Source organism: Zea mays, chromosome 1 (genome assembly GCF_902167145.1).
Source record: "Zea mays cultivar B73 chromosome 1, Zm-B73-REFERENCE-NAM-5.0, whole genome shotgun sequence".
Taxonomy (NCBI): Eukaryota; Viridiplantae; Streptophyta; class Magnoliopsida; order Poales; family Poaceae; genus Zea; species Zea mays.
The window spans coordinates 75,022,629-75,037,312 of NC_050096.1; the positions used below are offsets into that span (position 1 = coordinate 75,022,629).

Consider the following 14,684-nt stretch of genomic DNA (forward strand, 5'->3'; position numbering starts at 1 on the left):
ATCATGTGCCATAGTCAAGTATCACGCCATTTAATTTCGAACAATATAGACATAGGAGGATGCAAAAATTAAACTACATGATTAAGATTGTAATTAGATTTATAGTAATAATATCTAATTTCACAGTTGCACAAGAAACAACGAATATGGGTGAAGGTTTATATTAGGTATTTTATATCCACGAGTTAACAGATACACGTTTAATACTTGTTTACTTATTGGATAAAGTTTTTGTTTAATAAGAAAAATATCGGTAAAATATTTAGTCCCCGCCGGGATCCATCGCCATCTCTACCGGTGGCCCGGCCCCAACCCCATGCGTCAAGGGATCAAACCATGGCGCGTGTGCACATCGCCACCGTCGGCGCTGCCCAGTCACCGCGCCGACGGCGAAATATATTCCGGGGTCCCACGTGGAAGCATCCGGAGGAATACACGGATACACCTCCGCCTCGGTCCATCGCAACTGCAATCTTCTGCTCCGTCCTGTAGGCTGTAGCTGCAGCCTGCAGGGAGCGAGCCATAAAGGAGACTACGTAGCGGCCGCGGAGCGCGGGGACGACGGAGGGAGACAGACGGGCGCGGCAGGGACCAGGGAGCCAGCAGGGCTAGGCGACGCTCCTTCCAGTTCTCCTATCCATGATTTCATTCTGTGAGTTGAGGGTGCTCTGCTCCTTTCCGTCCCGTCAATTTCTGGGTTCCATTTCGGTCGCTTCTTGCGGAGATCAAATGATACCGCGCAGATTCGTTCTTCTCTAGTTTGGGAAACTCATTTTCCGGAATTTTCATTTTTCCAAAGAAAATTAGTTTATTTTCCTTGGAAAGATAGGACTTCGGAGTTTGTTACTTCCCTCCTCTCTTTCCCCATGATTCTTCATGCTCTGCGAGGTCAACTGACGTGTATAAGAGGAGCACTACTTCTTGCGTTCTCACATGTAGCTTTAGATTTTTGTTGCTTCATCGCTATGTGCTTTCAATAGTATATAGCATATTATAAACTTATATATATATATATATATATAATTTCTCGTATATAACCCGTGTATCTCGGCTTCATATGACTTTTCAAGTACTATGACTGTGTTGGTATCTATTGCAGCTTCATATATACGTAAGATTGCTTTGCTTGCTTAGTAATTATCACGCACCATTCACCAATCTATGCTTATGATAGTGCGTCAAGTATGCGTAGGGGTGGCACGATCCAAATGTTTCTTATGACTTTTAATAAATTTTATTAGTTTAAAAATAAATAGGAATAGAGCCCGACTCTTCTAATCTGATTTGATCCATAAGTTTTATATACTCTAAAATTTAGAGCCCATTACCACCCTAAGTATATGTATGTATGACTATTCCTGCTCAATGTAATCCAAGTATTTTTCTCCACACCTATTTTTATGCTTCCAAAGGCTCCACGCTCCAAGGATGATAGCACTATTGAACCCTCAAAACCCATAGCTGCCACTCTTCTCTGAACCCCTCCTCTAGGGATTGAAGGCAAGGTCGAGTCTCATAAAAAGCACACCTATTTCTAAGCTTCCAAAGCTCCACGCTCCAAGGATGACAGCACTATGGAATCCTTTTATTTTGCCTTTGGGAATTTTTAAAGAAGCTTTCCTCCACCAGTCAACAAAGTAGACATCTCTTCTCTTAGGTACCACAGCAGTAAGGCCAATTTGGGATAAGGTAGCATGCCATAACCGCCTTGCAAAGACATAGTTAGTTAAGATATGCTGCACAGTTTCTTCTTATCACAAAGGACACAATTCTTGGGAAAGTCAAGCCCTCTTTTTTGAAGTCTGTCTGCTGTCCAACATTTAAAAAAAATGTAATCCCAGTAGTTTGGTTGTGCGCCTTGTCCGGCCCTGTGTCACTCGCCTCTCTGACAGAGGGAAGGGCTGGTGTTAGTGGGACGTCAGGCTTGTAATGTTAAAACCCTACTGTCCTCTTAATGGAATACTGGCTTCTGTTATATTTTTTTTAACATACTAGCTTCGGCCTGCTCGCGAAAAAAAGACTATAACTGCTCAACTTATGAACTATGAACCACAGGTAATGCCTAATTCACTAGGCTGCCTATTAAGGTGAATGCGAGCTTAGTCTATCCTTGATCGAAATTGGCTCACACCTACTGACTACTGTATATGGTTTTAAGCAATTCCATGGTCAAGCTAATGTGTTTGTTACAACTTTTAAGCTTTAACCACTTATGGCATAAAGGCTTTTTGCCTAGCATGACTGTTTGCCCTGTTGATCATGTTTTTTACACTTTGTCGTACTCATATCTGTGGTTTTTTGCTCATATTTGAACTCTTTCCTTTTTAGTTGACAGCCAGAATTCAAGCCATTGCGTTCAAAAAATATATCTGTGATTTTTTGTTCATGTGGTTCAATTGCAGGAGACATTCACATGCTTCCATGTGATTGACCTTGTCCCTAATGTTCTGATCAAGATTGCCATGGTTGAAAGGCTATAGTTTCTTATGGTCCATGTCCACGATTCAAGAATAAAATATTGTTTGGCCCATCCATTGTGATAATGGTCTGGTTGCAAGACCAGCTGGAAATGCACAAGTTCCACTGGTACAGTAGAGCCCCTACTCCATCAGAGTTCTGGATACCACTTGCTGCTTGGTTCACTGTTGGCCTAGTCGGTCTTTGGACATTTTTTCATTTCTTTTCAGTGTGGCGGCGAAAGATCAGTTTAAGCTGGATGAAAATAATTGCCAGATCGAAGAGGAAGAATTTTGAAAGAAACCATGAGGTTCCTACTGCTGAACATGTTTGGAACACAGAATCATTGATTCGTGCAAAAGGAATGATGTGCTGTGTATGCTTGGAATCTATCTCACCTGCTCAGCCCCTTGGGCAGATGATGACATCAGAAAATATGGTTCACCGCTGCAATGTTTGCGGTGCAGCTGCGCACATAATATGCTCTTCAAATTCTCAGAAAGACTGCAAATGCATCTCAATGTTTGGGTTCAAACATGTGGTCCATCAATGGACTGTACTCTGGACAGACATAGCTGACCAATCCGAAGAAGGCCAGTACTGTAGTTACTGTGAGGAGTTATGCAGTGAGTCTTTTCTGGGAGGTCCTCCCATATACTGCTGCATGTGGTGCCAACGATTGGTGCATGCTGATTGCCAGTCTGCCATGGCTACTGAAACCGGTGAAATTTGCGACCTTGGTCCCTTCAAGCGCCTTATTCTGTCGCCACTTTTTGTCCGGGCCATTAGCAAACCTGGTAGCATCTTGAGTTCTATAACTCATGGAGCAAATGAGTTTGCAACCACTGTGCGGGGGCGTTTAAACCGAACTAAAAAGGAGAAGCATCAGAACAGATTTTCATCTGACAGCAACGATGATTCATCAAGTGATACCACGTTGAACTCAAACCAGAGGGCTGGAGAATTAAAAACAATTGGCGACAGTGCTCAAAGGAGTCCTGAGAATGAGCATGATAGCAGTGAGAGTGATGGTAGAGAACTCATATCGGAGTCCAGAAGGCTCGGTAATGATGAGACCGGTGAAGTTAAACTTAAGTACGCATTGTCTGAATTGCCTGCTGATTCCAGACCCCTTCTAATTTTTATCAACAAGAAAAGTGGGGCTCAGCGCGGAGATCTTCTCAAGCACAAGCTACATTTTCTTTTGAATCCGGTGCAGGTCATGATACTTCTCACACAAAACTTTACTTTAAGTCGAGTCACTTCTCAGCTAGGCAACATGGTATGCTACCAATATATTCAATTTTGTAGAATATGCTCATTGCATCACTAGTTGGGTGCATGCAATTACTTAAAATCATCCACTTGGTGCTGGATCAGTTCATATTATGTGAGGAAATCATCATAATCAACCTTCTGTCATGTTTCTAGTGATGGCTTCACTTAAAAATAAAATCCATCTTCTCTGTGCTAATCAGTAGTAAGTAGTAACCGCATGGTAAAGAGGGAGTGGTAAGCCTAGATTTTTTTTTGGATGTTAGGTAATTCAGTTAGTATAATTTACTGCATCTACAGTGTGTAAAAACTTGAACCCTTTGAAGAAGCAACACCGTTTGCCTACATCTTCTGCTGTTGGATCATGTGTAGGAGACTTGTTTTCCATCCTACTAAAACGTAGGCACACAGCTGAACAGAAGCTGTCAACGTGCTTGGAATTTGAAGGCTAGTGTTCTGTTTTTGGTTCTGGGTTGGGCCTCCAGGCCATCATCTTTCTGCGGGTAGTGGTTCACTAGTTGACGTGTTTTTGGTCCAACCTGCCTTGTAAGGGCGTGGAGTATGGGGTTGTGGTCTTTCTGCGGGTAGGGGTCTTTCACTAGTGATGTGTTTTTGGTCCAACCTGCCTTGTAAGGCCGTGGAGTATGGGGCTGTGGTCTTTCTGCGGGTAGGGCTCTTTCCCTAGTGATGTGTTTTTGGTCCAACCTGGCTTGTAAGGCCATGGGGTACAGTCATGTAGATACTGTCAAAGGGGGTTTGCCTGCAATCCTTTTGTCTTATATCCTTCTAATATAATTCAGTAAAACTCTTGCTGGCCTTTCGGGAAAAAATGTTCTGTTTTCATATGTATTTTAGCACCCACCTTAGTAAATGCTTCAGATATTTATGATTTCTGTGTTTCTAATGTTTCATATCATTCATCTAGGTTTTTGAATTAAGTTCTTCACAAGGGCCAGAAACAGGATTATTTTTGTTCAGAAAGGTACCACATTTCAGAATACTTGTGTGTGGTGGTGATGGTACTGTTGGTTGGGTTCTTGACGCGATAGATAAGCAAAATTATGAATCACCTCCACCCATTGCAATTCTTCCAGCTGGCACTGGCAATGATCTTTCGAGAGTTTTATCATGGGGAGGTGGCCTAGGTGCTGTTGAGAAGCAAGGTGGCCTTTGCACAATTTTACATGACATAGAGCATGCAGCAGTCACTATCCTTGATAGATGGAAGGTGACAGTAGAAGATAAGAAATCAAAGAATGTGCTTCTAGTAAAGTACATGAACAACTATCTCGGTAGGTACACAGAAACTTCGTTTATCGGCGCTCCTTGTCGAATAACCTTAGCTTACTATGGTGACAGGTATCGGTTGTGATGCAAAAGTTGCCCTTGACATTCATAATCTCCGTGAGGGAAATCCTGAGAAATTCTACAGTCAGGTAATGTTTGTACTGTACCCATCATAAGCAACATACAGTAGTTGGCCATTAATTTTAATGTTTAGCTTCTTCACAAATCTATACTTGTGAAGTGGTCACTTTTCACATTTATTGTTTAAGAAACAAAAGTAGTACAGCTGCCTGTTACTTGAAATGTGGTGTTAATTTGATGTTATCAGATGTAAGTTAGGGCTTGTGGATGCTTGCTGCTCGAAATTTCTTCTGAAGATTTAACTTTTATATCTCCTGTAAATATGTGAATTAGCTTGTAGAACCTTTTAAGTTTTGAGGTGCTTGTAGGCATATTGGAGTATTGGGTGCCATTGGTTCATGCCTAAACTACATGTCATTGTTGAGTATAGTAGTGCTTAATGGTGAACCAATTGAACTGGACTTGAATTGACAGTGTTGACTGAGGCAATCTGATCGCTTCAGTGTGATACCTTCAGCTTTTGGTTGAGTGGGTGATTATCATAACTAGCCCATCAAGCAATGTGTTGCTTCTACACGGGCTAATAATTTTAAAAGGACATAATTGTTAGAAGTTTGTGGATAAAATTTGTTCCTAGTGCTATTCAGAATAGCGTATCTCTGCTCTCTATCGTTCATATTATGACGAAATATTCATAGATACTTTTATCTTTATTCAATTCTGGACTTGTACCATCTATTCTATATGCTTTTCCATCCCCATACGTGCTTTCCCCTTTGCGTAGCACCTCCGTACCTTAGTTTGAGCTGTGTTTGACATGGAAATTGATATGATGTGGTCCGCATGATGCAATGGTCGTATGTATCATGCATGTTTACCTTGAGTTAGTTCTATATCAACAATGTAGAAGTGGGTAACCTAGAAGCATATGTAGGAGGACTTTGGGATATATATTGAGATGTAGAATTATTAGCTTACTTTTGGTTATTTTAATAACATTAAAATTGGGGCAACTTAGATGAAAATTTAGCGAATAGTTCAAATCATCTTTCACAATGATATAGGTGAGTAATTTAGATGGAAGATTTAGGGGGTTCACTTTAGGGTATTTTCAAAATGGCAGATTTGGTAATTTCGATATAAATTTAGGAGGTTCCTTTCAGAATGTCAAAAGTGGACAAGTATCTTTGAAATACAAAATATGTATTATTGTCAATGATGGTCCGAGTCTACTACAATTAATGGTTGGCTATTTTCGTTCCATATGAGAAAAATTTCTATGAGGACTGGTTTGGCAGCAATAGGGAAAAAACCCATGGAAAAAAAATCCACCAATGAGATTTAAATGGCACCTCGATTTCCATGGAGGATTTTCCCCACTAGGATATAATTTCCTGCCACCCTTTGGCAACCAAGGATTTAGTCCAAAGCTGTTTTAGTCCCAAAACATAGCCAGCAGCAACTCTATACTACTATATTGGATGAGAACTTTATCCATCATCAGAAAATGGTTCATCCATAGCTATGTGATGCTATAAATAATACTTCAAAAAATCAGGAAAAATCAAACAAAGTAAACTGAAGCATAGTAAATTGGTTTATCCATCATCACATCACACTTTATCCATCATCACAATAGTTTGTCAAGCAAACTGAAGTAGTAAAAGACAGTATACTTGTTCCTTCACAATAGTTTGTCAAACAAAGCTTTTCATGAGTCATGTGCCAGATTGTGAAGCCACCATCAACAAAATACATCTATTTTTCTTACTGGAGCACCAATAGCAAACTAAAGTCACTGTCAACAGAAGATGCGCTCAAATTTGTTCCTTTAGATAGATATGGTAGAGGCAGCGACAGGAGATGGAAAGAGGTACTGCAAGGAAGCATAGTGTTAAAACAAACATGCAACAAATCAATCAGAAGTCGGTATGCAAAAAATTCCAATCATTGGAACCTACAAGTGGATGTTAAGCTTATGACACCTAACTTAACATACTTTGACTACCTTATCTCCAAAATATAGCCACTGGCAACTAGCTCTAGGAATAATGAAAAACATAGAAGAAAAATATGGAGATATGCGTTCACAGGAAGAAGAAAATGTCCATGTCAATAGGAAATGTCCAGACGGACACCGACAAGCCCATATGCCTTCCTCCAAATCCAATACATTCTGACCACTAGATGAACTGGCATTGATTGGTGCTAGCGATCAGTTGTGAAATTAATCTACACACCTCCCCAATCTTTTTTCAGATTGCAAATCAATCTACATGAATTGCAAATCTCATATTTTAGTATCATATTTCAATTTTTTTCAGATTGCAGTATCCTCCGATACTTCCTCACGTATATTACAGTATCACTTGTACTTTTTTTATAGATCGAATGTTCGTGTAATTAATATGTATGTAGCAATGAAACAAATATAGGAAGTATCAGGCCTGCTATAGATATTCAGAACACTGCCAATCTACGATGTACAGAGCAATCTGTAATGGTACGACTAGGACACAAAGGAGCAGGTCCAGATCTGAAGGTAGGTAGGTACTGACCTCGCCGGAGCTTGATCTTCTTCTTGTGGGTGATGCCCTGCACGGCTGCACGGAGATCCGGCCTTGGAGTCGTCCGGCGGTCTGCGTGGCCTTGGGTGATGCCCTGCATGGAGCTTGATCTTCTTCCTGTTCGGGTCGGCGGTCTGCGTGGCCTTGGCGTCGTCCGGCGCGAAGAGCACGACGTCGATGCCCTGCACGGAGATCCTGCCGTCGGTGTAGATGTCCGGGTCCAAGAGGTAGCGGATCTTGTGCGGCAGAAACCAGAATGAAACGTACCTTGTGCGGCAGAAACCAGAAGCAAACCGGAATCAAACGACGGAGGCGCTCAGGGCGTTGGAGCGACGGAGGTGCTGGTGCATAGCGAAGACGAGACGAGGCGGCGGAGAATCGCCTGGCCTCCTAAGGCCAGGGTTGTTTCCGACGGGAAAATGGAACGAATATCTGCACGAGATTGGGCTGCCAAATGACACACATGAATAATCCGAGGACAATTTTCTGGTGGGCTTTCTCCCAGGAGAAAAGGCCAGGAAACCCGCTGGATTTTGGGCTGCCAAACCAGTCCTGATATGTCTTTTTTCCCCCCTCTAGCGCGTCTCAGTAAGACATTAAGGACTAACGCGGAGGCTTTAAAGAGAATCTTTAGTTATTAAATATTAAGATGACTCTTATGTTTCTTTGTTGGGCTTCATCAGTTCTTAAATAAGGTGCTATATGCGAGGGAAGGGGCCAAGAGCATCATTGACAGGGCTTTTGTGGACTTACCATGGCAAGTTCGGTTGGAAGTCGATGGCACCGAGATCGAGATACCAGAGGTTGTGCGGGAGTGAATTGTGACTAATTACATGTAGACCACCGCCATTACTACATGGTTAGTTGCACTAAACTACTAGTTGGCTATGGATCCTTCAGGACTCGGAAGGCGTGCTTGTCGCGAACATCCCGAGCTACATGGGAGGGGTTGACCTGTGGCAAAACGAGGGTGAGGATCCCGAAGATTTTGACCCGCAGTCGATCCATGACAAGATGCTCGAAGTGGTCAGCATTACAGGAGCATGGCATCTGGGAACACTCCAGGTAAGTGAAGTGACGATATTTCAGAATCCTTTGAAGGATGGAGTGAATGGTGGGGACTTAAAATGAAAAAGAACTGCTAAACTGCATCTAGGTTGGACTTTCTCGGGCGCGGAGGATCGCGCAAGGCCAGTCGATCAAGATACAGATGTTTGCCCCTTTCCCCGTTCAAGTCGACGGTGAGCCTTGGGTCCAGCAGCCCTGCACGCTCAAGATATCTCATCACGGGCAGGTTTACTCTGACCTTGCTCTTCACCATGCAAATCACATAATATATAAGGGGGTGTTTTGTTTCTACGGACTATTTTTAGTCCCTCTATTTTATTCCCTAAATTGCCAAATAAGGAAATTAAAACTCTATCGGTAATTTAGGGACTAGAAACTAAACACCCCCCCCCCCCCTAAGTTGAATTGCTGGTTCATTGTCAGAGTGTTTGTGGTTGGGTTTTCTTACTTTGTTTTGTTTTCGTTGTATTCAGGCTTTTATGTTGAGGAGAGCAGTTGAAGAGCCACTGGGTCATGCCGCTGCTATGATCACCGACGTCCTTGAGCATGCAGAGTCCAGCCATGTAATCACTGCTTCGCAGAAGAAAGCCCTCCTCCGAGAAATGGCTCTACGGCTGTCATGAAGCAAGCGCCGCTCATTCGGACGTCGCAGAAGAACGGTTTCCTGCCTCTGCCTGCACATCGGTGGTTAGTACGAGGATCTGTGATCTCAACATGAGCTCGATCATGTTGTTAGCAGAAGATACAGGCCCGGAGGGACGTGTCCACGTGCACATAGAGTTTTTTTTTTTGGGGTCATGTTCACGTTTTGGAAATAGCGAGGCAATGTTGTGTGCAGCTATGTATGGTGTGTAGACCTCGGGTAAGCCAGTTCCTTCCTTCTGTGCAAAACTAGTTACGCCTGCGGCCTGCCATTCCGTGTTAGGTTGACTGGATGGATTTTTAGGGCTGCGTCGCTGCCACTTCGGTTGGTGCCCCATATGTAAACGAGATGGGCTTGAATGCTTGGTTGTAACCTTTTTTTTTAATGATAGGAGCTCTGTCCTTTAATTAAGACGAAAGAAAACATATGTACAAGAAGAGAACATATTAGATGCGAACTAATTTACAAACAGCACAAATTAATATTAATACAAGAATGGAGGTGAGATAAACTTTTTTTAAATATCATATTTTAAATCACTCCTATCTCCCATGAATATTTTAAGAAGTTCTTACCTCAAGAAAACTATAGGTTGGTTTATACTCTTTAATTTATAATTCGTTTAACTTTTATCACCAAGTTTGACCGTCCTATTTATTTTTTCAAAAAAAAATCAAAGTCATACTTAGAGCATCTTCAAGAGACTAGCTAAATAGCTCATTAAACTAATTTTCGCTGCTAAAAAATAACTCTCCAATTAATAGACTAGCTATCTAACTCGTCAATCTATTCGACTCTCCAAATTAGCTCCCTCACTATCAAATTTGGCTAGCCACTTTGACTAGCCAAACTACATAGATAGTCTGTTGGAGTTAGTGCTGGATGAAATGCTCTTGACTCGTCGGCTCGCTCGGTTCATGGTCGGCTCGTTTGAATTTTTTTACAAGCTAAGCTGACATCATAGCTCTGTTCGTTAACGAGCCAGCTCGTGAGCTAAACGAGCTATCACGTTTCAGCAAAACAAAACTACATGCATATCATGTACGTAATAATTGATGAACATGTTATACATATGTGTGATGTCTATGACCTATGAGTTAAACTAATGATCGATGAATTGTGTCTACGTGTTAAATTGGTCTATGTGAATATAAGTGGGTTAAACTGCTGAACATATGTGTGAATAGTGAATTGATGAGTGATAAGTTGTGTTAATTTGATGTTACACTGATGTGGTCTGTAAAACTATGAGTATAATTAATATTTTCTATTGTTAAATTACTTTGAAATTTTTCTGCTTTGGCTCACGAGTTAAACGAGCCGAGCTGATTCTGTGCCTCGTTATCTTAACGAGTTGAGTCGGCTCGATATCTAGCCCTAAGAGCACCTAGAGGGGGGTGAATAGGTGATCCTGTAAAAATCAAATACTTGTAGCCACAAAAACTTGGTTAAGAGTTAGTGCAATAGGAACAAGTGGCTAAGGACCGAGCTTTTGTGAACCACAATGGTCACAAAGAAAGACAACACAAAAGACACAGTGATTTATCCTGTGGTTCGGCCAAGTATAACACTTGTCTACTCCACGTTGTGGCGTCCCAATGGACGAGGGTTGCACTCAACCCCTTTCAATTGATCCAATGATCAACTTGAATACCACGGTGTTTTTCTTTCTTATACTTTCTCCCGTTGCGAGGAATTTCCACAACTTGGAGCCTCTCGCCCTTACAATTAATGATCACAAAGAAGCACGAAAGTAAGGGAGGGAAGAGCAACACACACAAGACTCAACACAAGAGCACAATCACGCACACAAGCCACAACTTGAGCTCACAACACAACTTGAGGAGTACTCTACTCAAATGGGGCTCAAGTCACTATATCCATGCGCCTAGGGGTCCCTTTTATAGCTCCAAGGCAGCTAGGAGCCGTTGGAGGCAATCTTGGAAGGCCAAAGTTGCCTTCTGTCAGGTGGCGCACTGGACAGTCCGATGTGCCACCGGACAGCCATTGTTCATGTCCGGTGCCTGATTCCCTTCCAAATCGGGCGCAGCCGACCGTTGCAGATTGTTGGCAGTTGGCGCACCGGACAGTCCGGTGCCCCTGCCGACGGTTGGAGCGAGCCACGCGTCGCTCGCGGATTTGGCGGTCGTCCGTTGCGCTGGCGGCCGTTGGCTCACCGGACAGTCCGGTGAATTTTAGCCGTACGCCGTTGAACTTTTCCCGAGAGCGGCCAGTTCGCCGGAAGCCAGTCTGGCACACCGGACACTGTCCGGTGCACCACCGGACAGTCCGGTGCACCCAGGCTGAGCAGCAGTTGGCTGTGCACAACCAACTCTTTTCCAATCCTTTTTCTTCTGTTTCTATCACTTAGATACAATACATTAGTACCCAAAACAATGTACTAAGTCTTTAGAAACATACCTTCTTGTTGATTTGCACTTCATTCATCATTTGGTATATAAAAACCCACTTAATATGTGTTGGACACTTAATCACCAAAATATACTAGAAATGGCCCAAAGGCACATTTCCCTTTCAATCTCCCCCTTTTTGGTGATTTATGCCAACACATCAAAAAGCAACAAGTAGAGGTGCAACATCAATGCAATTGAGAACAAAAATAGTCTTTGACAAGATTTGACATATTTGGATCGTTCTTTGCCACCACTTGGTTTGTTTTTGCAAATCAAATTCATTTCCCCATCTCTAAGTCAAACACACTTTGGGCACAAAGAGAGGTAATCCAAGAGTAAAAATGATTAAGAGCCAAAAACTCCCCTTTTTCCATAATCACACATTCTCCCCACAAGAGACCAAAATTTTGACAAATAAGAGTATTTTGACAAATCAAAAGTTCTAACTCTACTATTTTCAAAATTCTCAAGTGGTAGCTGATCCATTTGCTTTGGCCTTAATTTCTCCCCCTTTAGCATGAAGCACCAAAATGGGATGATTTTTTGCCCTTTAACCTCATTGCCTCACTAAAATTGTCAATTAAGAGCAAAAAGGCAATAAGAGCATAGATATGAACTTGGGGTTAGTTACCCTCACATTGGAGTGCAGTGGAAGTCTTGCATGGTCCAAGTTCACCTTTCCCTTTCAATTCACTCTTGAAACTAAATCAAGTAAACTCAAACACATGGTTAGTCTCAAGGGGTCAAGTTGTAGCCCATCTCCCCCTAAATATGTGCATCACTCACACATGGACTTGTGAGATCCGGGGATTTCTTGCACAACTTGAGCACCATAAATAAGCAATAGATCATATAAATGCATAAGGTAACATGATCAAAGGCATAAAACACATTTATGCTATAGATCAATCCAAGTTACGTGAATCTAAGACATTTAGCTCACTACACAGCCTGCAAAAGGTCTTCTCATCTAAAGGCTTAGTAAAGATATCGACTAGCTGGTTCTCGGTGTTAACATAAAACACTTCGATATCTCACTTTTGCTGGTGGTCTCTCAAAAAGTGATGTCGGATGTCTATGTGCTTAGTGCGGCTATGTTCAACAGGATTGTCCACCATGAGAATTGCACTCTCATTATCACATAGGAGTGGGACTTTGCTCAGATTGTAGCCAAAGTCCCGGAGGGTTTGCCTCATCCAAAGTAGTTGCACGCAACATTGTCCTGCGGCAACATACTCGGCCTCAGCGGTGGATAGGGCAACGGAGGTTTGTTTCTTAGAACTCCAAGACACTAGGGACCTTCCTAGGAATTGGCACGTCCCTAATGTACTCTTCCTATCAACCTTGCATCCAGCATAATCAGAGTCTGAGTATCCAATCAAGTCAAAGGTAGACCCCTTTGGATACCAGATCCCGAAGCAAGGCGTAGCAACTAAATATCTAAGAATTCGCTTAACGGTCACAAGGTGACACTCCCTTGAGTCGGATTGAAATCTAGCACACATGCATACACTTAGCATAATATCCGGTCTACTAGCACATAAATAAAGTAAAGACCCTATCATGGACTGATATGCCTTTTGATCAACAGACTTACCTCCTTTGTTGAGATCAACGTGTTCGTCGGTTTCCATACGTGTCTTTGCGGGCTTGGCGTCCTTCATCCCAAACCGCTTGAGAAGATCTTGCGTATACTTCGTTTGTGAGATGAAGGTGTCATCCTTGAGTTGCTTCACTTGGAACCCGAGGAAGTAGTTCAACTCGCCCATCATTGACATCTCAAATTTCTGAGTCATCACCCTACTAAACTCCTCACAAGAATTTTGATTAGTAGAACCAAATATTATGTCATCGACATAAATTTGGCACACAAAAAGATCACCGTTACAAGTCTTAGTGAAGAGAGTGGGATCGGCTTTCCCAACCTTGAAAGAATTAGCAATTAAGAAATCTCTAAGGCATTCATACCATGCTCTTGGGGATTGCTTAAGTCCATAGAGCTCCTTAGAGAGCTTACACACATGGTCTAGGTACCTGTCATCCTCAAAGCCGGGGGGTTGTTCCACATATACCTCCTCCTTAATTGGCCCATTGAGGAAAGCGCTCTTCACATCCATTTGAAACAACCTGAAAGAGTGGTGAGCGGCATAGGCTAATAATATTCTAATGGATTCTAGCCTAGCCACAGGAGCAAAAGTTTCCTCAAAATCCAAACCTGCAACTTGGGCATAACCTTTTGCCACAAGTCGAGCCTTGTTTCTTGTCACCACCCCGTGCTCGTCTTGCTTGTTGCGGAACACCCACTTGGTTCCCACAACGTTTTGCTTTGGACATGGCACCAGGGTCCAAACTTCATTTCGCTTGAAATTGTTGAGCTCTTCCTGCATGGCCAACACCCAGTCTGGATCTAACAAGGCCTCTTCTACCCTGAAAGGCTCAATAGAAGAGACAAACGAGTAATGCTCACAAAAATTAGCTAATCTAGAGCGAGTGGTTACTCCCTTGCTTATATCACCCAAAATTTGGTCGACGAGATGATTCCTTTGAATCGTCGCTCGGACTTGAGTTGGAGGGGCAGTGGTGCTTCTTCCTCCATAACTTGTTCTTCTTGTGCTCCCCCTTGATCACACGCCTCTTCTTGAGGAACTTGTTCATCATCTTGAGTTGGGGGATGCACCATGGTTGAGGAAGAAGGTTGATCTTGTTCTTGTTGCTCCTGTGGTCGCACATCTCCAATCGCCATGGTGCGTGTTGTGGCCGTTGGAACATCATCTTCATTTACATCATCAAGATCAATTTGCTCTCTTGGAGAGCCATTAGTCTCATCAAATACAACGTCGCTAGAGACTTCAACCAAACCCGATGATTTGTTGAAGACTCTATACGCCTTTG

The 14,684-nt window shown here is 42.6% G+C and overlaps 1 protein-coding gene and 1 pseudogene across 7 annotated transcripts; one reads left to right on the forward strand and one right to left on the reverse strand.

The window, feature by feature from the left end:
• The first annotated feature begins 296 nt into the window (after window positions 1-296).
• LOC103636484 (diacylglycerol kinase 1) lies at window positions 297-9,789 on the forward strand. 6 transcript variants are annotated; one of them, XR_002266139.2, is made up of 9 exons: window positions 297-652; window positions 2,403-3,676; window positions 4,658-4,714; window positions 4,827-5,024; window positions 5,092-5,168; window positions 7,425-8,470; window positions 8,568-8,732; window positions 8,824-8,961; window positions 9,209-9,750. XR_002266139.2 is itself a non-coding variant. In XM_008658849.4 (9 exons), the coding sequence occupies exons 3-9, from the start codon at window positions 2,717-2,719 to the stop codon at window positions 9,356-9,358; spliced, it is 1,977 nt and encodes a 658-aa protein (XP_008657071.1). In that variant the 5' UTR covers window positions 431-652; window positions 2,403-2,586; window positions 2,688-2,716; the 3' UTR covers window positions 9,359-9,785. The 6 variants fall into 6 exon arrangements, 5 of the variants coding, with proteins under 5 accessions (XP_008657053.1, XP_008657066.1, XP_008657060.1 ...); XM_008658849.4 differs by having other exon boundaries at window positions 431-652; window positions 2,403-2,586; window positions 2,688-3,676; ... (1 more) ...; window positions 8,351-8,470; window positions 9,209-9,785; XM_035964028.1 differs by having other exon boundaries at window positions 431-652; window positions 2,403-2,586; window positions 2,688-3,676; ... (2 more) ...; window positions 8,824-8,957; window positions 9,209-9,785.
• On the reverse strand, window positions 6,694-8,097 carry LOC103636477 (LOC100304417-like pseudogene; annotated as a pseudogene). The gene is made up of 3 exons (NR_135672.1): window positions 7,935-8,097; window positions 7,659-7,849; window positions 6,694-6,976 (listed from the first exon to the last, which is right to left on the reverse strand). The product of NR_135672.1 is annotated as a protein-like pseudogene (transcript).
• Window positions 9,790-14,684: the final 4,895 nt, after the last annotated feature.